Source organism: Accipiter gentilis, chromosome 14 (assembly GCF_929443795.1).
Source record: "Accipiter gentilis chromosome 14, bAccGen1.1, whole genome shotgun sequence".
Taxonomy (NCBI): domain Eukaryota; kingdom Metazoa; phylum Chordata; class Aves; order Accipitriformes; family Accipitridae; genus Astur; species Astur gentilis.
Window position 1 is genome coordinate 33,967,358 of NC_064893.1, and position 24,994 is coordinate 33,992,351.

The following is a 24,994-nucleotide window of genomic DNA, read 5'->3' on the forward strand; positions in this document are numbered from 1 at the left end:
GGATGCTGGTCCCTGCCGTGCTGAGGACAAGCCACCCTCCCGAGGTGGCTTTCTGCTGCCTTGCAGGAGCCGAGGGAAGGAGGTGCAAAGCAAAAGAGAGAAGGATTTAAGCAAGAGCTTAGCGAATCCATCTGTGCTGACATCCATCAGTGTCACTCCTTGGCTGCAAAAGCAATATTTATAAATCACGTTTCAAAACTGGCTACAAATTTGTACAAAGAAACAGATGGGCTGGTGGTAGCAGTTTGTCACCACTGATATTTATATGGAGGAGTAGACACAAGTACAAGAGGGGTGAACACACGAGAGGGAGGCAAAAAGGGGGACAAAGGAGGATACAGCAAGGGAACCCACGAGAGCAGAGTGCGAAGGTGAGTGAACCCAGGGCACTCCATGGACTGGAGAAAGGGTGGGGGGAGAAATCAAAGGAAGGGAGATGGCACTAAAACACACACAGGTTAGAAATGAGGGGTGCCTCCATCTGCACAGGCAGCCGCCTCCTCTTGCTGTGGAAGACAGCATTGCTTGGCAATTGGGAGCGTCTCCAAACACCCTGGGAGTAACCCTGCAGCAACAGCATTTGTTTTCCCGAGAGCAGAAGGCGGGAGGTGATGCCAGCTTTTACTCATTTTATGCAGTGTTGCACCACACGCAAAGTTTGTGGGATCATTTAGCACAAAGGATTACCCTGTGCAACGACAGCCTCGTCCCACTCAAGAGAGCAGCCGCTCTGGAGGAGGCAGCGGCACACGAGCCTGTGTCCTGCACCCTTCTGCAACCTCGGCTCTTGGGTTGCTGCTGGTGGACCCTGGCTGCACGAACCGCGGGCAATCCCCACACAGCGCTGGGCAGCAAAGCAGCCCCCACTGAGCTCCTGTCGCCCCTGGCCAGGTCCCTCCTGCCAGACAGGCAGAACACAGCAGTGATGGCTCTGGGATTGCAACCCAGCCATGGCAAACATCCCAGCTCGGAGCAAGGAGCGCGGCCCTGGGCCCCTCAGAGCTTCTGGAGGGGTCTGGGTAGGGACGGACACCACAGTGTAACTCGGCACGCCCAAGCATGTTTTCATAAGGTCCTTCAGAGTAAGTGAAGGAAGTTAATCGCTGGGCGTGGGGCAAAATCTTGCAGAGGATTAAAGCTTGCTTACATGATAAGAAGCAAAGGTCTTGTGAACAGCTGCCCTGTGAGTGCAGGGACTCAGGTCAGGGACAGCTGCACTTTTTAGGACACAAAGCAGTATCAGTCCTTCTATGATTATGTCTGAAGCTTTTTTTGCTGCAAGTTCCATTTTGACTATCCCTAATAATGCTGAACCAAACTGAGCAAGCAGGATCTTACATCAGCAGAAGGCTCCTCTGATAAGCTCAGAACAAACTAAATCAGGCTTTTGACAGATGAAGCTGCAAAAACAGAAGAAAAAAAAAGGTTTAAAAAAAGTAAAACAAAAACAAAGAAGCATTTCAATGTGGTCTGCTGGCTTCCATCTGGGCTGGCCTCTTTGACAAGGAAGTGCACATCTGGCTGGAGAAGACCCCAGTATCTGCAAGGGTCCCTCCTGTACTTACTGCTGTAATCAGTGCCTAAATTAACCCAAAACACCAGTCAAAAATAGGAAACAGCCTGATAACTACCTTTCTGGATTGCTGTCATCCACACAAACGCAGCCTGACCTTGCAGTTCGCAAAGCCAAATGGCAGCCAGGGGCTCAGCCAGCAAAACCTGCATCGCACCGCACTGGTTACAGCAGCAGGCAAGGACCGAGTCATCGGGGGCCACTGAGCCCACAGGCGCAAAGAAGCCCAGAGTTTCCCAGAGGAACAAATGGGCCCTGCCCAGCTGTGTTTCCCAAAGGACAGGATGAGCCTCAGGAAATGCAAAAGAACCACACTCCTGAGCCACCACCTAATGGGGAATTCAGCTCTGCTGGCTGCATCCCAGACAACCTGCAGCAGCCAAGGGCTGGCTGCTGCACAGCCCCGCTGCCTCCCAGGACTCCTGAGCTGCTCCTGTTTGTCAAGGGCACAGGGGCTGCCCACCCGCACGGCGGCCCCAGGATGACCCATGCTCCAGGATTTACCTTGGAGAGGGATAAATCATAATACTCAAAACGGAAGCGTGTTTATCTGTAAATCCACATCATCTCCTTGCCTGCAGGCAGGTTGGAGATTTCACATCAAGAAAGGGACTGAGCACCCTGAAAACGCTGAAGGCTAACCAGACGGCACAAGAGGAGCTTTGGACCAATCTGCAGCAGAGAAGAAACCTAGCAGGGCTAGGATTGAGGAAATCCAAACTGCTAAGTGACCAGTCCCACCACTTTAAGGTTGGCGAGGAGCCTTGCTGAGTGCCCAAAGCATCCTGAGCTCCATCAGGCACAGATGGACTGTAAGCCAGCGGCCCCGTCTCCCTCCCCATGGCCAGCTGCGCCACTCAGTCTGGAGACTGCAGGACTGGGAAGGGTGCAGCAGGGCTTACCCTTAATATCCAGCAGAGAAAAATGGTGGTTGTTGGTGGCTTCAGGTGCCAGTGTGAAGTAGAAACGATGGCCGCTCTGAGGCTCATCACGGTCCACAACACTTATTGTCTGGATCAGCTGTGGGGAGAAAGCAGAGGCGAGAATCGGTGCTGCCTCCGCAGCCTCTCCCATGGGCCCCACTCACAGGGTCCGGCCCAGCAGAGCATCACCGGCTTCTGCCACAGTGAGGGATGAGCCTTTGCCCTGCAGACGGACTTAGCTGTAGGACACCAACAAAGTGGTTCCCAGCATGACAACAGCTGCACGGGAAGACGTTCAGGCAGAAGGGGAAGGATGGGCAGACTGGCACTGGTCCAGAGCACTGCTCACAGCGCGAGACCACTGCAGTCGCTGATGGAGACCCAGGAGAAGGGCTGGGGGACGCTCGCTACCTGGCCTGGCTTGGCATCCTCACACACAGCAGCTTCATAGGGGGTGGCAAGCTCGGGCGGATTGTCGTTCACATCCAGGATACGGATACGGAGAGAGGCCCTCGATACCTGTGAGTGATTATCTGAAACAAAAAAAGAAAAGCAGCTTGAGTAGGAGGGGCCATCTGCTGCTAGTAGGGAGCAAACCCTCCTCATCTCCATCCATCCAGAGGCCAGTGCAGCCGCGCAGCTGCTGCCAGCACAGAGGGTCGCACAGCACCGCACGTCCCCCCGCCCACCGCACTGACCGTCTCCGTGGGCCAGTGGTGCCCGCAGAGCATCGCTCGGCCTCGCTACACACGTTTTCCAGTAAAGAAACCCAACCCCTGGGCTGCGTACCAAGGACTCCCAAAACGCTGCCGTTGGCCTGATCTACCCCTGGAAAAGCTGAGCAGCTCCGAGCACGTCCCTGCGATAAGGGTCAGTCACCACTGATGAGCATCTGTGCTGCAGCCAGGCAGCACTGAGAGGGAACAGGCAAATTCAGATGCGAGAACATCGTACCCCGACTCGGATCCTGACCCTTACGTACACCCCAGGAGCTAGCAACAACGGCTGAGAGGTTGGCAAGCAGAGCCGGGACACGAAACAGCGGGGCTCAGCTAAGAGCACAGGACAGCAGTGAAATCCGTCACGTGCACCTCCGCTGCACCCAGGTGATCCGGGGTCGAACGCTCCCTGTCAAGGCGTGAGGCTCCTGCCCTGGGGCCCAGGCCTTGCACACCGACACCGGATTTTGCACTACTATCAGCAGCTCGAACCAGAACCTAGCGCCGTCTGCCAGCGGGCACTGGGTGGGGAGGTGGTCACGCAGCAAGATGTCGGGCAGCCCCTTCGTCCCTGCACTCGCCGGCCCGTGCCTCTCGCGGGCAGCGGTCCTGGGGGGCTCGCAGCCCGCTCCCCTTGTTGGGGTGCAGGGAGCTGCTGGCTGGGCCAGGGCTGCACCCGCTGGTGCTGGTCCAGGCTCGCTCCACACACGGGATGGGGATTACATTTGCAGCTCCATTCACTGCAGTGCCGCTCTACCCCACACACGCACCGCAAAGGTACATTGAGCCCTCGCAATAAGATTATAAATCACTCCAGAGGGCCTAATGTTTTCTGAAGCACCTCATGCGCTTCCAGAAATGCAAACTCCCTCATACTCCATCTCCTCTGTTTTAGCCAGAGGTTGCAACTGTGACAGACCCGATGCCTCTCTCCACGCTCGGGCAGGAGCTCTGCTGCCTGTTAGTCTATAAAATTAATGCTGGCCCCCGCAGATCAGGTGGGGGAGGACCCAGGGGAGAGGAGATTTAGCGCTGCTCCATAATTAGCCAGGAACCTAAGCCCCCTCCCCAGAGCTGCCTTCACCCTGTTCTCGTGTTATCACTCCCTCTCACCCAGACCAGCTGCTCTGGTGATTAGATGGTTGTTTTCAGGGGAGGGAGGCAGAAGTCGTGACTAAAAGCCTGGAACTGTGTGTTATTTTAAAAGGCGTGTTGGTGCAGTGAAATAAACTGCAATTGCTTTTGGGGAGAGAGAGGAAGGGGGAGGCAGCGGGGTGGGAAGGGAGCCCGGGGGAGGCAGAGGGGTGCACCTGATGCTCACCAGGGCCACAAATGAGCAGGAGGAAAGAGGTTCAATTCCTGCAAGAAGGACAACAGCATCTCATCACCCCCTCCTCAGCCCACAGGAAGATGGATAACTGTCCCTGCTGCTCAGCTCTGAAGCAAGCGGACATTGCCCTCAAGGCAGACAGAAAGGTGCGGAAAGGCAAAAAGAGAAGGGAGGAAGAAGAGCCTGGGACCCCATCTCTTCCCCTTCCTGACTGTGATCCAGAGGCACCATTCTTCCCCCAGTGTCCCACAGTACCCAAACTGGCCGTGAGCAGGAGCCGAGCCCAATTATGCCAAACTGTTCCCAGGACCTCTTGGCACAGCATGTGCCACAGACACTCTGTGGGGCCAGGTCAGGACACCTGGGTGAGCCTGAGCACAGCAGCTTCTCTTCGAGATCACCTCTCAGCCTCATCAGGAGGGATGCGATCAGTGTATTTGGAGCTGGGCACAACCATGGGTCTGTCCACTTCCACAGCATCAGCAAGCAGCTGCCAGGAGTGTTTTATGCCGTGCACGTGAGTGGGGTCATCCATGCGCCACGGCACAGTGCCGCAGACCCGTGCCGACCCTTCTGCCAGAGCCATAACTAACATCCCGCTCCCCTGAGCACAGCTCAAAGCACAGTTGTCCTTTCTAAATGCACCCTGTCATAAAAAAGCTCTCCTTTCGCCCCTTCTGAAGTTGCTGAAGCCTGAGGCTCATGCTTACTCCTGGCTCAGTGACAGCGTTAAAATTTGACATCTCCAGGAACATCAAGGTTAGAAATGCAACCATTGCATTGTTGTCTACTCTTCCAGTGAGGCACGCATCAGCTTCTTTTTATTTTGGCTGTACCATGATCTATTTGAAGGCTCCTCAAATGCTTTATCAACCTCCCTCTTCCTTTGAGCCAGTACCTGGATTTACAGGTGAAAAATATGAAAAATAGTTGGATGTATTTGAAAAAAGTTATCTCCAAAACATCTCTGAAATATGTTTCCTGTAACTGTGGGGCATAAACTGAATTTATGATGGTCAGAAGCATGATTAAGATTGTTGGAGTATATCTATGATGAAAGGCATGATGCGCCTAACTAATGCAGACTTCACATCTGCAAGGCCAAAAGCTCTGACCTGTGCTTCCCCTACATGCAGAAAAATGCATACACGCACCACTACACACGCTCCGGCACACAGAAGCAAATGCTCAGCAGGCATGTACCACTGCTAGGAAGAACAGCAGACTGGGTGGATGAGGGCTGCAGGAAGGTACAGGAACGTGCCCTTGAAGGGCTCTGCCAAGCAGCACCTGGCCAGTGGACAGGGCAGGGGGTTGCACGTGCCAGGCTGAGCGCGACTGGAGAGGAAAAAAAGTCATCTTCCATTGCTGCGTCTCTCCTTGGTATTCCAGCTCAGCTGACTGACATGCAAATTAGTTTAATTATTTCTTCTTCTAAAATAAATTATATTTTGCAGTGGCTGCAATATGTTGTGTCAGGCAAAATTACATTCAATATTTTTAAACTAATTGATGTCAGCCTTGAGAAAACCTGATTGACAGCAGCGAGGAAACTAGGCTGCTACCTAAACGCTTTCCTAAATTAAAATTAAACATGCCATTTTTCTGCATTTCCTTCAGGAGTTGGAATGCTATTAATCTGAAAAGACTGAGGAAAGAGACATGGAAAATACACAGAACAAGGGGGAGATGCTGGAAACACAGCAGTGCAGTACAGGAGCTCCAGGCTGATGACTGGCAGCTGCCTTTGCCAACATGGGCTGAATTATTTCAGAGCTGCTGGAGCCTGCCAGGGGGTGGGGGACAGAGTTCTGCCCATCGCTTCCATGATGCAGCATCTGCACTTTCCTCAATGCTCCAAACAGCACAGCTCGGGATGAGCAGCAGGCGCTGCCCGGACCCCCGTGCCGACATGCCACTCAGCAGGCAGCACCCTGGCTTTGGAGCAGGAGAAAGCCACAGCCCTGCTGCGTGGCAACACTGAGGCAGAGACTCAAATGCTCCGGCTGAACCTCCAGCCACATCCCAAAGTATTTTTTCTTAATTTAATTAATCATGAAAGTAATCTGAACAGGACAATATTCTTGCCTTAAACATTCAGATGCAAAACACCAACAATTTGCCCTCTCCCCAGGTTCCAGTCAGCCAACTGCCTGCAGGACTGACGCTGAGCAGCTCTGGGCAATGGCTCTCAAACGCTGGAAGCTTTGCAGCAGAAGCTCACAGTGGTGGGAAGGGATTGCCGAGAGGCTCAGCCACCTTGCCATGGCAGGAAAGGAGGGGATCAGTGGTTACTGCTGCACTGGGAGCCAGTCCTTATTCCTCCAGACCCTCACACAAACTCACAATAAAGCACTTCGCATTTTTACACCCAAACCTCTACTGTGAAGCTCCAAAGCCAACCATTGCTGAAGCACACGTACTATTTGCACTCCTGCCTGCACACATAGCCATGTAGCGATAGCACACGCAGAAAGGCACTCTGGAGCTTTCCTGGGGTCTGAAGCACAGTCTGAGGAAAGCCCAGAGGACCGTGGGCTGCTGTTCGTGGCTGCAGCACCTGGGGAAACACAGCTCACGGATGCTGTTGGGCACAGCGTATGACCCACTCTTCTGCGTCAATACCAAATTGATACACTACTGAATTCAAAATTCTTACATTAGTTGGGAAGCCAGAAGAGGCAGACATGGAATTTATTCCTCCCTATCTCAGCAAATTAGGAGAACAAAATGCAGAATAGAAGACCGGGATGGGCTACTCTGCTTTCCAGCACTCATGCCACAGCTGTGAAGCACAGGGTGGTTTTGTAGATGTTGGTGCAGCTGCCTGACTGCAAAGCAGAGTGCTGATGGCAAGGACAAAGCAGGGGCATGCCAGGGGTATGGCTTGTCGGACACAGGCGGCTACATCAGAGGCTGGAGCTGAAAACGTGGCTCCCAGCTGAGGGGAAGCAAAGCGGAAGCAGCAGTTAAAGCCAAGTAACATATAAATGGCTCTCACCTCTCCTGAGTCCTGCCCAAACTCAGCAGCATGAGAGTCATTAAATCGCATCCAAACACAATGCTCTGATTAAAGCCAGTCTCCAGCAGGAAGATTTATCATCTCAATTACCAGCAGTGGACACAGCAGTCAAGGCCTCATCATTTTACATGAGCAAAGAGGAAAGCAGGAAGAGAATCACTAATATTAGCCCAAGGAAGGTAAACAGCTTGCGAGCAAGATGAAGATTTATCTCTGGAAACGCTTGGCCTGGTCCCAGGCCAGATTTACTGAACAGCCCCCGTGCTTCCTGCTGGCTGCCACATTGCAAGGCCAAATATTCTGCTGGCCACCAGCCGGCCGAGGCAGCTCATGCTGGGGAGCGCCTGTTCCGCGGGGGGAGACCTGCCCCTCCTCTGCTCCCGCCAGCAGCAGGCAGCCCAGCCAACCTCACAGACGCAGCCAGGCACCTTCTGCAGCTTTTCTGACTGCTCCTCAACAGGAACACGCTCTCTTTGGTTATCCGCAGGTGGGGCGCGCACCCCTGGACACCGTCTCTGCTGCAGCAGCACCAGGTCCCAGAGAGGGCTCTCAAAGCTGGGAGGACAACTCTTGTATGGGGCTGCTCGAACCTCACAGACAGGCTGCCTGCGGGAGCTGTCAGCGGGCGAGCTTTCCATCAGCTGCCAGCTTGTTAAACCCTTCTCAGGACAGTCCTGCCAGCAGGCAGGGAGGGCAGCTCGAGGAGGCTGCAGGGAGGCAAGACCTTGGTGCAGTGTGCTCCAGGCCACGTGCCCGTGCACCGCAGGAATCGAGTGGGCATGGCTTCCCACCAGCCCTGACGAGCTGGGGCACCAGGCACGAGCCCAAGCAGTAAGATGCCTGGTGGGCTCACTCCATTCCTTCTGCAAAGTTTACATCTCACCGAGGAAAGAGGAAGACTATTTTACCGCTTGCCTCCACTGGAGTTGATAACATCCAACCCAGCTGTGCAGCAGACCCTGCGGCAGCCAGCTGCAACCTGCATGCCCGCAGCGAACACCGTGGAGCCCTGCCAGCTCTCCCCGGCCCCAGACACCCGCGTGCTGGGAACTGCCACACTGGATGCGCCAACGCCAGCATGGAGGCTCCCAGCCGCCTCGTGCTCTGCACTGACGCTGCCGTGGCTGATCCTGCTGCGCCGGACACGGCCTGACAGCTGCTGCACAGCCCCGCTCCAAAACCCCTCTATCACTTGGAAGGCTGTACCTTTACAACTGCCCTTTCCGCCAGAGGATTCAGACATAAATTGTACTTTAAATTCAATATCAGTCATTAATATTTCATGATTACAAAACGTTAAGGATAATGTCACTGGGAGGAATGTCTGGGCAGTTAAAACGGATGAGTCAGAGCTCACCACGGGAGAAGTCAGAGCGCTGAAGACTCTCCCCAGCTTTTGAAGCGGTCCAGCCTGACAGGCTTCCCCGCCGGAGGGGAGCCACAGCATTTACTGACTTGTTCTGAAATCCTAGCCGCTGCGTGTAAATATTTTCCTTCTGATTCTTGTCACCTCACGTTTTCTCTGGATGCCAAGTTGTGCTGCAATGCTGTGGTCCCCTCCTCCTTGGCGACCACAGGCAGACCCTCCCCGTGGAGTCCCCCAGATATGCCATGGCTCTGCAGTGGGCTACCGTCCCTCCGGTGCAGCCGGGCAGTGCTGGCACGCCTGCCCATCGCTGCCTGACACCGGGCAGGGCTCACGACAGCACTGCAGCCAGACAGCGCAGAGGTCACCCCAGCCAGCAGGCACAAAGCATCAGTGCAGAGATGGGCTTGGAACCCCCCAGCGGAGCCAGAGACATCCCCCCAGGACAATGGGGGTCTGACCAGGGCCGCTGCCCCCTCCTCTCCTGGGGCAGCAGGTCCTGCACCCTTGCCTGGCCAGAGCGGATGGCTGCCGTCACAGCAGGGTGGTCCTGCAGCAGGAATCGATCTCTGGGCTCCAAGTCAGGCTCCAACCCAGGTCCTTGAATATGAACAGCATCTTCCTGCTCAAGAACAAGCAAAGAAACAAGACACAGAACTCCTGAGGAGTCTTTCGGAGGGAAGCCTGGGGAAGGCTCCTGCCCACAGACAGATGGGTCTTGGCACATGTCTGCAGATGTCAGAAGGTGCTTTGCAGCCAAAGCAGCTCCCTGGTACCAGCTGCTGTGGGGTGGCAGAGCATGGCAGGTCCCAGGCTGCCCTGGTGACTTGTGCATCCAAAATGTGGAAAACTCTGAAGAATATGGCAATGCCTTTCTGCTTCCCAGCACGGTGCCTGGGATTGAAGCCTCTTCTCCATGTTCAGGCTCAGAAAAAGGGCAGAACACAGAGCACTCCCTGGGGCCCACAGCGCCAGATACACCATCACACACAGGACCTGCAGAGCCCATGACCCACGGCACCGTGCAAACATGACGGAGGGCAGCAGGATGCCCAGGGCAGCTTCCTACCCACAGCGGAGCACCTGCGGGGAAGCAAAGCCTGCTCTTTGCTGCTATTATTTTCTTTTCATCCAAGAGGAGTTTATTCAGAGCTTCTTTGAGCAGCAGGACCCAGGCTTGTTCTTTTCTTTCTTAACTGGAGATGAAAAGACAAACAGAACTTCTGCTGGAAGCATCCATGCCAGGCTCCGCCACCCCCATCACGTGGAGGGAAGATAAAATAACAAAACCTGCAGAGCCACTAAGCTGTTCCCTCCCAGCTCTCCCAACTGGGTGTGAGCAGATTTGGCAGTTACTGTAAATACAGGCTAAAGGATAGCACAGCTATAAGGGAAGGAAGAGACCATCACCAGGGCTCTCATGGGAGGGTCAGAAAGGAGCTAATTTCAGAAGAGGACAAAAGAGCTTCAACCTCACCCTCTGCCCAAGACTTTTCCTGGTGGGCCGCAGGGTGAAGCCAAGCACTGTGGCCAGAGCCGAAGCAGCCTGGTGGTATCAAACCTGGCAGCGCCGCTGCTCTCTGTCCCCAGGACGGGGGCTCAGGGACACTCTGCCCCCACAGTCCCTTCCCACTGCTGCAGTGCCAGGACCTCCCATCCACTCCTTGTTGTGCCTTGCCAAGCCTGCAGCTACACCAAGGGCAGGGAGACCAAGGAGGAAAGGCATCCAGAGCCACAAACCCAGTGTGCAGGTACAGCCTGCAAATCCCAGCCACCATGAGCCCCCAGCAGAAGCGAGTGCTGGCAACCATCTGTGCCACAGGGCTCCAGTTGATGGGGCATCAACCCACAGCACGTGGCTGAACGGGGGGCGGCTGCAGGTGATGTGAACACAGACCCCCGGGAGCCCTCAGAACTGCTCAGCAGGTGTGAATGCAGGGAGCGAGCTGCACAGGGATGACTGGCAGAGCTGGCGCATAGATAACGCAAATTTGATTAGCGTTCATCAAATATACTGTTCGACCATGTTCCCTTATTAATGCTCAAGTCAGGAAGAGTATTTTTAGGTTGTCTAGGGAGATGTCAGACTTAGTGCTGCTGCATTTTTATTTTTTTTTTCCACTTCAGTCTTAATCAACACTTGCACCTTGGTCACCTCTGCAGTGAACGCAACCCATATTTCCCCCTCTCCCCCACTCCAGTCCAGCACAGACTGCTCCACACAGCACTCCTCCATCTCACCTGCTTCCATCGCCAGGACGGTGATGTTGTGCCACCCTGCCGTCTCCCGGTCCAGGACCTTTCCTGTCACAATGGCACCTGTGTTGGCATCGATGTCAAAGATCCTCTCTGCATCTGTGCTGCGGTCGATGGCGTACCTGAGATCAGGCAAAAGGGGAAACTGTGAACAGTTGGATGTGCCAAGCCCAACCTCACCATCAGCCCCAGGAGTATAGGGATCTAATGCAACAGGCCCTATATCATGACTCTCACTTTTCCTTTGCTGCTTTGCTGCAGCATGGTACACGAAGGCCATGTTTCTACCAGGCTGCAAGCCCAGAGCCCTCAAGTAAAATTAAAGTGTGGCTTTCAGTGCATAAAGTGGAACTAAGCACAGACTGTGGACAAGGGGAGAAACCTGCTCTGATGGGAACCTTATGCTCAGGATAGAGCGATATAGATATCATGGGCTATAACTACGCTCGTGACTCTGGGAAGCTTCTGAGCTAAATGTTCAGGAAAAACACCAACCCAAACCGAAGGAAGGCACCCCTTCTCGAGGAGCCCACTTTACCTACCACCCTCTCTCCTGATCCTGTCACAGCACCCGCCCAAGTGAGAGACCTGGAGGACAGCACAGCAGCACACAGGCAGGCTCCGAGCCAGACCTGCAGAGAACCTGAACTGCAGCTACAGCAGTTACAAAAGGCAAGGTCTCCTCCGAATCCAGACTGAACCTGTGCAACTGAAGCAAGAAGCCTGGCAGCAGAGAAGTGGGCAATGGCCAGCATCCCCACAATCAACACAGCACATCAACCCCAGCAGCCTTGAGATTTGCCCTAGTTTGGGCTTCCCAGTTTCACAGGAGCAGGCTGAAGAGCTCCTCAACCTCCAGCTGGCTCCAGCTGCTCAGCAGAGACCCTTCACATGCAGCTCTCATTCTTCTCCTTCAGCTGTTCCAGTGCTGCCTCAAACAGCCCCCTCCCTGGGCACCCCATCAACAGCCCACCCGCTCCCTGTGTCCCCTCTGGAAAGCATTGACTCCCAGCTCTTCCCAAAGGGCAACCCACAGCTCACAACAAGAGTCAGACACCTGGGTTTAGTCCTGTGCCTTAGCCGTGACACCACAGCCCACGCAATCAGTCCCAGTGGCACGTCCTGCATTTCCAACCATTACACACCTCACACGTGGAATAAAGCAAGCTAATGCTAAATCAGGGCACAATTAGATGTGTGTCGCTTGAGGAAGGGACTGGAAGGGAAGCCCAATCCAGCTGAGGCCCTTGAGCACAGCCGTAACACAAATAACAAACACCACACTGCAATCAGAATTAAAAATCCAGAAGGCCTACAAATCACAAACAATATAGCATAATGTTATTGTGTACAGCATCTTTCATACACGCTGCATCCCAGAGTGCTTTACAGAATTAAATAATACAAGACAGCAAAGAGTACAAAAGATAAATTACCAAAAGGAGGGCTGTGAATAAATTAAAGCCTTCAGTCACATGTCCAACAACAGAAGGAAGATAAATGTAGGGACAAAGCAAGCTGGAAAGCTGACGAGACAGGACAGTACTGAGAGGCCACGTCACATAAGAGGAGCAGAGCAGGAGCGGCTCTAGGCTAGAAGCACGTTCAGGATGGTGTAGGCGCTCTGCACACTGCAGGGCGGCTTTCCCAAGTGCTTGCATCTCGCCTGGCACAGTCCAGCCGTGGTCTGTGGGTCTAACAGCCACATAGCTCACAGCCGAGGAACACCAGCTCTCCTTCTGCATGCAGACGACCACTCTGCACAGAGGAATCAGTGGCCTCCATGCCTTTCTGACCCATGCCCTGGGGTGGGGGAACCAGCTGCAGACCAGAGTGCCTCCTGAGGGGCACCTATCCACACAGCCCAGCAGCTCGCTCGCTCTGATGGAGGCACGAAGGCATTTCTATGCCATTTAAAGTGTTATACAGTACCAAATTACATTCCTTAGCTCTCTCCCTTTCAGACAGACAGGGGGATGAGAGAAAAAAAATACAACAGCACTTGCCTGTAGTTAATGAAAAAACGTTCAAAAATCACTATCTATATTGCAGCCGCACACATGCATGATCTAGCATATTCTGCACCTATATGGCTGGCTTCCTCCCCGCTCCTTGCATCTAGAGGTGATGGGGATCTGCCACACAAAGCCGAGTACAAGCCTAGGCATCTCTGAACCAACTGCCAGGGACTTCCTAGCCAACCTGCATTTTCTGCCCTAACTCCCAGCTGGAAACAGAGCCTCTACAGGCACGTAGCCAGCTCCAGAAGGGACAGTGACACTGTCTTGGCATGTACTGCAGCCTCTCATCCACTCTGTGCTCACTCACTGCAAAGGGAAAGGAGAGGTCTGGCCGCTCTGACTTGTACACATCAGACCAATGTACTGCTGGAAGGCGGAACAGAAACCAGGACGACGACACCTTATATCTTTCCAATAGCATAATTGATGCATTTGCATAACGGTTTCCATTGTTATGCCACATCACCTGACCTCGAACACATCCTGTCTTCCATTCCGCTTTTTAATACTGTTAGAGTTCAAGATGGTACTTCACTCTCCATATGCCTTCCCCGTTTCTCACGTAAGCACATGCCTGTTTTGTTCACACTCATGTCATTGCTGCGTAAACAGAGATGTCCGCAAAAAATAGCTACATAGAAAAACCCAGTTAGCGATGGGAGACATCACTGAGCCTGGAAACATCTGACACCGGCTGCCTGCATGGCCAGAGGGCAGGAGGCTGGTAGGGAGTGCTCTGTGTCATGCCACTGGTAACCTTTTCTTATGCTTCTAATTGTTTCGCTGCTGAGGTTGTCTTCTGTCACTTCCGAATTGTCTGCTGAGGACTGACTGCCCATACCCTATGGCAGGACACAAACCAAACCAGAAATCTGATCCCGTTGTCACCACTGCTACAGAGCCACCACCTTCCCAACACTGTGCCAGGGGAAGACGACAGAGCTCTAAGCATTGCCTGCTTTTGCCACGAAAGTTTTCTTCTACGGACTGCAATTTTGGAGGTGGCCAGTCCAGGTGGGTCTGTAGCTCTCCATCTGCTCAGAGTGCTGTGGAGGCTCTGGAGCACTAGGCTGGTATTGGAGCTGGGGACTGAGTGGGCACAGGGATGTCCATCTGTCCCCACAAAGCCACAGCCATAACCCGCTCAGAGCTGCGGATCAACCTGCTCCACACTGTCTACACCGCAACAGACCTCCCCTTCCAAGAGCTTATGGCTAACCCTGTGCTAGAGCAGCTAGAACGAGAAGCTATCCACTGCGCTCAGCTTACATAATTTTGTGCAACACAATCTTTACCAACCAAAGTCTGTGCTGACCATCACAAGCCTCTCCACCTCTAGTAGTCCAGCTTCATATTCGTATGTCCCACTGAAGTCAAACGGTGCTTTTCACCTGGGAAGAGGTAGCAGTTAATCCCTGGGTCCTCCAGGCACTCAGAGATAGAGCATATGCTCATTCCTCCTAAAGCTGGCTGGCGCTCCATATCTGGAGCTGCAGTCCCCAGCTCTGATTGGGATGCGGACCTTGTAATCCATTTTCCTCTCTTTCTGCTGGCACTGCCTGTTGGTTTGGATGTTACAAGTGACTGTTTAATTTAGACAGCTTTCTTGGTGCTCATCTTTCTTGTGAATGCATTTCTCAAGCAGTTTGTTTCACTTCTCCCCCTGAATGCAACAAGGAGCACATTTTATGCCATGTGTTTTGTTAATAGGGAGCTTTTCAAACACTGTGTGAAAAGCTTTTTGTTGTGTTTGTTTTTTCCTCCTCTCTCTTTTGTGTTGAAGCAGGTTGTAGCTCTTGCTGTGCTGTTGGAGTCTATAAAATGCCCATGTCCAACACGTGTCTCCAGATTTGGCGAATGCCAAACAAGAATATCTCTGAGAACCTTAAATCCCAAGCAACATCTTCCCAGTGCTGATAAAGCCTGGAATGCACACAACCAGAGCACAGGCTCCCACTGCAGAGAGAAAAACAAAAGGCTCCCATACAAACAGCCTCACATACACAGACAGTCTATCACTGTATTACCTCACACAACAGCTTAGCGGAGAAAAATTGCACTACGCCCAGGAAATGTACAGCTAAAGCCAAAAAGCCAACTGGAAATGAAATTCTTTCTGAAAAAGAGTGGTTCCAGGTTTTGTTAGGCAACAAACAAGGATGCAATAAAATAAAAAGCACCAGCCCTTTAGAAAGGTATTTACTGCCTGTACCATGGTGGGTTTTTGTGTTTCCCCCTGCCGCCCTGAGAATGCATGCAGCTCCTCTGCCATGCTGAACTTCAGTACAACTCCCTGCTTCACAGCATCGGCACCAGAGGGAGGGTGTCCCTCTCTGAGCAGCCATAAGCTGGGGTTGCTCACCCAGAGAGATGGGGTGCTCTTCAGGCACCCTAAGTCCCAGCTTTCCTCCCACCCAGGCAAGCGGCTGCCAGGGGCTCTACATCCATATGCAGCTGGGAGAGGGGCAGTGAGCAGTGCCTCAGGGATACCTCCCAACAACAGGGGAGCTGGATGCCCCTTCAACCCTCGTGTCTTCTTAACAGGTCACTTGCGACCCTGCTTTAGGCTGTATGGTGCAGCAGGAGCCCCACAGCCCTGTTTGTGCTGGCCTGGGGATGAAAACAAAGAGCCAAGGGCACCTCCTTTCCCATTTGGCTAAAAATACTTCCCAAACCTCGTTACTGGCAGCCTGGTGTCAGCAGGACCTGGAAACGCTGACAGAGCCGATTTTGGCTCTGCTGTCTCTGGCAATCCTTGTTCTTTCCTGCCTCAAGGGGAGAGTGCATCTTGTCATGATAGAAGGCTGTGGCTCTCCCCTATTTACAGGGCAGAGCCAACACACAGACCAGAGTCCAGGAGACAGCAGCCACTGCAGAAACACAGGCATGTCTTTGCTCCCACCTCTGGCAGACGAGAATCAGGAAGTTAAAGGGATCCACTGAACTGCAGCGACTTGAAAGGGTTCATACCGACTTCAAGGAGCTGAGGATCAAATACTGGTCATGCTGTCAGGACCAGTTGCTCTCTAATGTATCAGAGGTGAAGTACAAGTGCTGGCTTCTTGTGACTGTACTTTGGAGTAGCTCACTTGAAATGTGAGGTGACTTACTGCTGTCTCCTGCTGATGGGTTAGTGTCACATCCCGGCAGGGTGCTGCAGGATGCTTGCGTTAATGTTTGTGCACCACTTTGAAGCTGTGAACAGCTACCTATGTGGCGAAGTACTTTATTAAATTACCTGGCTACCCAGAGGACAGGAAAGCAGGAGAGATCCAACAGCACCTTCCGCCTGCACTGGTGCCACATTGGCGTGACCAATATAAACCTGCATCTCCACTTGGTACATGTTAAAATGGCAGGGAAGGCTCACCCACTCACACTCCTCAGACAAGTGCCAAGGGAGCGTCACAAGGGTATGGAGCTGCCACTGCTCATGACAGCAGGCACTGCAAGAACAGAGGGGAGTAAGAGATGGACCGATAGAGACCAAATGCCACAAGGGAGCATGGGGGACGCAGGATGAGCTACCTGCCTGGGGATAGCTGGAGGGAGGACACATATTTGAATGCATCAAGCCTGACAAGGGAAAACACGTTGCAATTCCCAAGCTGCAGCAGATGCCTGGGAGTCCTGTTGGCTGGGCCCTCGTGCCTGTGCACGAGGCATTGCCTTGTCTGGCACTAAGCTCGCTATAAGAGAGACACTCATATAGCAAAGTTCAGCCTCTAACCCTCTTGCTCCTGCAGAGTACTTGAATCTGCCTCTCTCTGCTTGAGGTCCCCATCACCTTCTGCACAGCAGTAGAAAGCCTCCCTCCACTGCTTTCTTTTGTTCTGTCTGCAAACAATGCAACAAGCTCCACAGGGAAGCAGCAGAAAGAACAAGAAAAAATGAGAATAAGAATAGTTCTGTCCCCAAGGTCCTTTTCCTACAATTACAGATCAGAAAATAAGATCTATGTTCTGCAGCACTGCTAGAAACAGTCAAGTGAAAAAGCAGATGCACACATGTACACACACACAGGTGTTTAGAAAGACTGCACACATCTGAAGAGTGCAAGCTAACAGCCACATGCTTGGGGTGGGCCACAAAGATAGATATCAGACATGTAGCCTGAATGGAGAGGGTAGCCACATGACAAGGTGAGCAGAGTTACTTTGAGAACATGGCCAACAGACAGCACCAACTACTGCAAGCGGTGCAACACTCACATACGTAGTTCCTGGCATGCCAAGTCTGATTTCATTCACATTCGCCCCAAAGACAACTTCCAGCATCCAGCTTTGTGACATAGTAGTCTCTGCTAGCTGCCAGGCATCTGCAGATGGCAGCTTTCCATGTGTAAATTCTTTTCTGAGCTTTCTAAACATCTCAATCTTCATTTCCACGAAGATCAGGAGATACCCTCACCCCACCGTGAACCAGTGCGTTCCCCATGGCTGCACAGCGCTGGAGCTCAGCCCCCCAAGCAGCCAGCAGGGACATCATCGAATGGGATCAGTACTGTAACCGAGCCCTCCCTGGCCACATCCTCCTCCATCCCACGTCCCTGTCCCTGCTGCATCCCAGTTTAGCGCTGTCTGGGATGGGCTCCCTATAGAGCTCTCAAATGCAAAGCCACTGCTGCTCATCTGAAGCGAGCGGGTATGCAACAGGGTGCCTGCAGCCCTGCCGTCACCTGGCATGAGAACACACATTTCAAGGAAATTTTCCACACATTGAGGATGTTTTCTGAACACCAGCTTTCCAACCCAACTGCTTGTGACTCAGGCCAGTTGGCAGAGCCAGAAGGCTGCTTTGTGCCTTAGGTAATAACAATTTAACAAGGTAACAATCTCTTTAGCCACAAATTAAATGGAAATGGGAAATGTCCTGTGCAGATAAGCTGCTGCCTGGATTATGTCCCCTGCCCAAATATAAACTCCTCTGATCTTTGATCCCTGTGCACACATGCACACACACGCACACAGAGCCAAGCTGCGGCTCTGCACCTCCTAAGCCTCACCTCATTTCTTGTCCTTCATCACTGCCCTCCTGCCATTTCTGGTCACTCATCTGGCCTGCGTCAGGCACAATTGCGGATGCCTCATTGTCAGCACCAAGGACGTGCAGGCACCACCCAGCCACCTTCCCCAACACTCCCTTGCCACTCACAGACCCACCGCTTGCCAGTGACGTATCCGTCACCTGTGAGATGGCTGCTCTTGCTTGCCAGTTGCTTGTGCACAGGCTGCCACTCACCCGCCAGCTGCCTGTCCCATCGGACACCCTCGCACGCTCGGCCACGTGTGCAGCACTTGTCACCTTCGCCTGCACTGCCCCTCCTCCTCCTCTGCTGTCACCTCTCCGCTGCCCCAGCCACGGCCACAAGCCCCCCCGGGGCCACATGTGTCCCTCGCAGGTGACCCCACGCCCACCGCTGTGAGAAAGATGATGTGAGGTTTAGGCAGCTGCTTTACCGGACAGGATGGTTCGCTGTGTCCGGATCAAGGGCGGTGACCACCCCCACGACAGAGCCAACGTCCGCGTCTTCCTGGACCTCCATCAGGTTGGAGGGGGGACGGAACTCGGGGGGCTCATCGACGTCCAGCACTGAGACCCGCACGATGGTCTGGTCCCGGAAGGTGCCCAGGTCCACAAACCGTGGGTCTACAAACTTGTTGAGGGCCTCCACCACGACAGTGTGCACTTTTTTCGACTCGTAGTCAAGAGGCTGGGACAACAGGAGAGGGTTAGCCATACCCAGCCTGAGGAACCCCCCTGCTGCCCCTTCCTTCACCGGAGACATCAGGGGCAGCGCTAAAGCCACCTGCTCCCCAGACAGTGCCTCCAGAGTAGGCTGGGAGCTTGTGCTCTGCCCTCCGGCCAGCAGCACCCACACTGAGGGGGGCAGGAGGAAGAGGAGGCCTCCAGCCGGCTCCCCCCAGGGCCCCCAACAGGGCATCCAGCCTGTGCAGGGTGCAGGCAGCCAGGATTCCCTGGGAAGACAGCACACGGTGTGCTGCAAGTGAGTGGGTTTTGATCATTAATCACCCTGCTATTATTTCTACAAGGGACGCAAGCTAAACGCCGTGGCCTTGGTGAACAGTCATTGTTTCTTGCCTGCACCAAGTGCTTGCTTGATCATTTTTGCCACCAAAAGCAGATACAGTCAAAGTGCTGTTGGACAGGTATGGGAATTAGGTGGGCATATTTCTCCCCTAACAGGTGCTATTAATAACAACTGTAAACACTCATCTCCATAGCCCTAGGCACAGCTGGCTTCTTCCCTGCCACCCAGGGAGCCACCCTGTGCAGGCTCCAGCAGACACTGTGCTGCTGCTCCTTTTCAGCCTTTCCTCCCAGACACAAGTCTGCATTTTGCCATCCAGGCAGAACAGAGGCAGGTCTCTCCCTGCACCTGCAGGCACAAAAACGCAACTGCTACTGCTGGAGCAGTGCTCAGAGGAGCATTTATTTTAACTCAAATGCAGCAGAGGGAATCCCCAAAGGAAAGGACCCAGGAGATCTGTACCCGCCCTACCCCACCAGCTTTCCTCCTCTCTCACCTTCTGTACTGTGATGACAGCCTCTTGGGTATTGCTGTCCGTGGTGACTTTGAACATCTCCACCCCTTCCTCATCCTTCACCTGATATGTCATGTCCGTATTCTCCCCGACGTCAGAGTCCTCTGCCTTCACCCTCCCGATGGCAGTGCCCACAGGGGCAGTTTCAACGATGCTGAACTGATACATCTCTGGAGGAGAAAAAGGTACCAGGGTCACTGCTTCTGCTTTTGAACCCCCTCCAGCCTGATACAGCCCGTTGCATACCTCCCTGGGGGCACCCTTGGACTACGAGGGCTGTCCAAACTCTACCAGTGTCTATAGTCCAGAATGCCCTACCAGGAGAAACACACATCCCAGCCAAAAACAAGGGCTGAGAGAAGATAATTGCGGAGCACTGATGTTTCAAGGTGCTGGTCCGATTCCTCTGTATGGACGCTGCCCTGATGGATTTCGGTAACACTGCAATCAGTGTTCTCTGATTCTTTGCAAACTTTACCATTTCTGACTTCTAAGAGATGCAGCTAAAGACCTGAGCCTCCTCCAGCTGCAGCACCTTTTCTGGTCTGACAGCCACACGCTGCTGGTCTTTGCAGCTGGTGTGCACTGCAGAGACTGCACAGCCCACTCTTCACAGCACGATCGCCCACCCTCCTCATTTGTGGAGAGTTTTAGATTAGACAAGCACGAGCCACAGGCCACTAGCAGTGACCTGGAAAACAGAGCTGTCCTGTGACAAGACTGCTGTCTGTGAGGTGGGCAGTATCACTGTGCCTCACGTTGGGGCAGAGCATGCCAAGCTCTGACACAGCAGCCAGGAGGGGCCAGGCCAGCAGCAGACAGCTGAGTCCCTGCCCGAGCTCCCAGGAGACAGCAGCACAGCAGACCAGGCTGCCTTCTCCCCCAGCACTGCTCAGAGAGGGTCAGGAAAGGGCCAGCTCTGCTCTCTCCACCACACACCCCTGCTCACTCCCAGGACCAGCACTGGGAGCAGGGGTCTCATCCGGGGCCCTGGGCAGGCTCAGCCAAGGCAGCTGCCCCTCCGTCCTGCCAGGCAGGGATGCATTCAGACCCAGGCAAGGAGCTGAGCATCCTATGGTACCTCGGTGCTGCCGCCCTGCAAGCGGCATGAGCAGCCGGGGTGGCTCACCCTGCAGACATGTGCCAGGCTGTGCTGGGAGCTGACCGTCTGTCCCAGCACCCACAAGGGGCCAGGACCAGTGCTCACCCCCCACTGCTGTCAGGACTTACTCTGAGGGAAGCGCGGTGGGTTGTCATTGACATCGGTGACTACGATAGTGACTGTCGTGGATCCAGACAGGCCACCCAGCTGTCCTGCCATGTCTGTTGCACGGATCACCACCTCATACCGGTCCTGCGTCTCACGGTCCAGGTCAGCCACGGCTGTCCGGATCACACCTGGAAACCAGCAGGACAGTGTGAGCACAGGCAGGTCGCAGAGTCACAGACAGGGTGAGGCTGGAAGGGGCTGCTGGAGATTACCTCGTCCAAGCCCTAGCTCTAAACAGCATCAGCCAGATCTCCCAAACCTCTCTGCATATGACAGATGCTCCAATACTGCACCAATCTTCACGGCCCTTCCCTGGACTCACTCTGATATGCCCGTGTCTCTCTCATGTCTGGCAGCCCAGAACAAGGCACAGCACTCACATCATCTCACCAGTGCCGAGTCCAAGGGACAGGTCACCTCCCTCGGCTGCTGGCGACGCTCTTCCTAACGCAGCCCTAGGTGCCGTTGGCCACCTTTGCCATAGGAGCACGTTTCTGGCAACAACAAACAACATCATCTGGGCCCCGGTGCAAAAAGGAGCAAAGCCTTTTGCAGCCTTACAGAGATCACATAAGCAAAAGCCGACTGAGTGGAGAAAAGAGCTCTGGAGAGAAGCAGCAGCCCAGGGGGTTGTCAGCCAGGCAGAAACATCCTGAAAATCCCCTGAGCCCAGGAATGGCCACAGGCCCAACCTGATCCCAGCAAGTCTCTGCAGCCGATTCATGGGCATGTTGCATGGAAGGTTCCCGACTGCTGCTTCTACTGCAGGCTGCCAGTAGCTCTGACAGGGTTAAACTCCAGCTCAGAGGAGGTTTGTTCTCTCCAGGGAGACCAGGAGCGGGGTGAAGGGTTGGTGGGAGCCAGAGGCACAGGAGCAAGAGGACTCACCCAGATGCGGGGGCTGCACTGGGGCCAGCCTTGAGGGTTGCACAGAAAGGCTGTGTAAAAACCCAGGCTGAGTCACGAAACCCCTTTGGCACAAATCTGCAACAGCCCACTTATCCTTATCTGCTCAAGCAGGAGCCAGGCTTGCTGCAGTGTTCCTAACAGAACATAGGGTGCGGGTGCTCCGAGCCCAAGCTCCATTTCACAGGTGCCTCCTGGCCCAAGCATGCCTGGAGGCCCCCCCCCTATTTGATCTGGAGAATGAGGGGTGTCAGTGTATTTCCAAAAGTCTGTCTGCACAAAATCCCTCATTTTCAACTGTCCCTCTAAGTTAAGGGGACCAGAGATGATACACATGTCCTGTGTCAGGGGCTGAGAATGCACTAGAGACCATAAAGCTTAACAAAATCTATGGTATGTTAGTACTTCTTATGAAATGAAGTCTCTTAAAAAGAAGTATTTATAGGTCTTCAGTAGTCATCTGGGTTTGGGGGAAGTGACAAGAACTAAAATCTAAAGGAATGTAAAACAAGAAACAAAGAGTAGTAAACCCCAGAAAACACTGTGAATGGCAGAAGTCCCGACTTCCTATGTCACTCAGGAGTCTTTCATTTACATGGAAACAAAGCAGATAAGAAATATTTTGAGAATGAAAGAAAGAAACGATTCTGCCCTGAGGTGGCACCAGGGGCACCCATGAGTACATACATGGATACAAGGTCATTAGCAGCACAGTCCCACTATACCAGCAACACCACAGAACAGCTAGGAATCAGCTTAAAATCCCCTCCAGCTCAGTTTCTTAACATTCCCACACATTTAGACGTTGGTTTACGTTTCTGTTTCTGTAATTGCTCTCTCTTCCAGGCTTTTCTGTTTAACCATTAGCTTTACCTCCTCCTACTGTGAACTGCAAAATCCATCTTTGCTTTGTTTCACCAGTAATCCTGCCTGGTGTTAGGGAGGATGCTGGAGGGGGGTTGCCTGCCTGTGTGGTGTGTCTCTCCAGTGAGGGGGTCCAACCTGGAGGGAACAAGGAGCTCCTCCCTTGTCAAGCGAACAGCAGAGAATCATCCAGTTGCTCTCAGCAACTTGCAAGACATTTGCTGACACGCAACAAAGAGAGCAATGGCAGAGCATCACAGCCATCCAAGCCACCTGGCTCAAGGCAGATACTTCTGGGAAGCTTCAACACAACCTGAGCACAGCAGAGGGGAGAGCTGGGTGCCAGCAGCTGTAAGGAGACAAGATGTGGCTTCAGGGGAATACCCCAAGGCTTCCAGGCATCAGCTCTCCACAGCCAGCGGGCTGCCACAGTTTCCCTGTTCATGCGTCTGGCATGACCTTGGGCACCTCCTGAAAAAGGCTGTGGGTGGACGGCTTGCACCAAGGAGCCACTGGTGCTGTGGCCCAAAGGCAGTCAGAAATGCCACTGAGGTGGGAGAAGGAAATTTGCGCCTCACCCCACCCACCCCCCAGCCTTGCATGACATTACAGGTGCAGCAGGAGCTGGCAACACTCTTCGGGAGACATTTATTTCTCCTTGCTTTCTGAAACTAGTAATTATTCCAACGATTATCATTGTTAGGATTTATAATAAAGATATAACCACCGTTTCAGATCCTTGCAGTCCCCCAGCTCTCACGGATAGGCACAGTTTTACCCAGCTTCCCTTGTCCCTCTGTCATTTCAGTTCTGTAATTACCTGGACTCCCACTGCCTTCAGTCCCACGAATTGAGAGGAGGCTCTGTCTCACCCACTATCTCTCAAGCACTTCCAGCATCTGCCTGTTTACACACTCGGGTAACTCTCAGCCCTTCTATCGCTTGATCACCAAGGTCCACGCTCCTGGCCAGCACGCAGGTGAGACGCAGCTCAGAACACTGCAGATTTTCTGCCAGGGAGCATCCCAACCCCTCCGCAGGAAGACAGCGGGTGTTCACCCTGTGATGGGGCCTGGGGTCCAAACCAGCTCCCTCGTTCGTCCCGGGTCTGTTCAGAGGAAGCTGTTTGACCAGGAGTCCCACCCCACCTCACCCAAAGGGGCTGAGGGAGCACCCACAAGGGAGCGATGAACATCCCACCGAGAACCGCAGCCTCCCACCTGAGAGCAGGCGGGACTGGCCTTGCACAAGCGCCCAGGGCTGCATGGGACTGGCCTCAGCTGGTTGTGCTTATAGGCTTCTCCTGCCACTCCACTATGAATACAAAACTGTTATTTCTGGGCAAGCACTATCTCATTGGAATTTAAGCAATCCTGTTAATTAACAGGGTCTGAAGCATTTTATAATGAAAATGATTCATGTCAGCACAATAGTGATGAATTGGGATGAGAGGGAAAAAGCTCATGCATTCACCAAGGCTGTAATGACTTAACTGAGCTGCTCGTAATGATATAGCTCATAATATGCCATGCAAGATGGGAGGAAAGTGCTCAGGCTCTTCCCAGAACACCTCCAAGGTCACCCGTCCCAGCGGGGATCAAGTCCAGGCCGTTTGGCATGTGCAGAGCAGGGCAGACAAACAGCCCCAGCCGGCTCTGGTTCTTCTAGTGCCACAAGGCAGACAAAATCCTTGTCTTTGGCGGGGGTGCAGACTGAACAGGAACCACCTCCTGCCGAGATGCTGTTTGTCCAAGTCCATCCTGGAAAAGTGGGGGTCTGATGCAGATAAACCCCCCCATGCCCCAGGCCTCTTAAGAGCCCCAGCAGGATTGTCACTGAGAAAGCTGTTCTCCCTAAAGTTGCATGGACCATGCCAGGCTACCACCCCAAACATCAGGCTGGTTTTGTCTTTCAGGCTGAGGCACCACTTACAATTTACCAGTGGCCTTGACAAATCAGGGTCTCCTGACACACTCCGTACCAGTTCCTTGAATATGGCAGTATAAGTGCCGTCATAAACAACCACCAGCAGCAAACTTGCGTGGCCCCATCTTGTAGAGCCAGGATAGCCTCTGCTCCAAAAATCTGAGCCCCAGGTGCTCTGCAAAAGCAGCAGCAAGTGATGGTGGCAGACCTGTTCTCAGGACACAGAGACAGAAGAGGCAGGGACCTCCGCTG

The 24,994-nt window shown here is 53.5% G+C and overlaps 1 protein-coding gene across 9 annotated transcripts in view; it reads right to left on the minus strand.

Annotated features, from left to right (window-relative positions):
* CDH22 (cadherin 22) overlaps nucleotides 1-24,994 on the minus strand; it is a 90,115-nt gene that overhangs the window by 11,488 nt on the left and 53,633 nt on the right. For 8 of the 9 annotated variants that reach the window (XM_049817011.1, XM_049817010.1, XM_049817013.1 and 5 more), the window contains 6 exons: nucleotides 21,007-21,174; nucleotides 19,759-19,946; nucleotides 18,670-18,923; nucleotides 11,175-11,311; nucleotides 2,908-3,029; nucleotides 2,476-2,593 (listed from right to left, as the gene is read on the minus strand). In XM_049817011.1, coding sequence (XP_049672968.1) covers nucleotides 2,476-2,593; nucleotides 2,908-3,029; nucleotides 11,175-11,311; nucleotides 18,670-18,923; nucleotides 19,759-19,946; nucleotides 21,007-21,174 — 987 coding nt within the window. Of the gene's footprint in view, nucleotides 1-1,338; nucleotides 1,401-2,475; nucleotides 2,594-2,907; nucleotides 3,030-11,174; nucleotides 11,312-18,669; nucleotides 18,924-19,758; nucleotides 19,947-21,006; nucleotides 21,175-24,994 lie in introns of all 9 variants that reach the window. The other variant, XM_049817015.1, reaches the window with a different exon arrangement.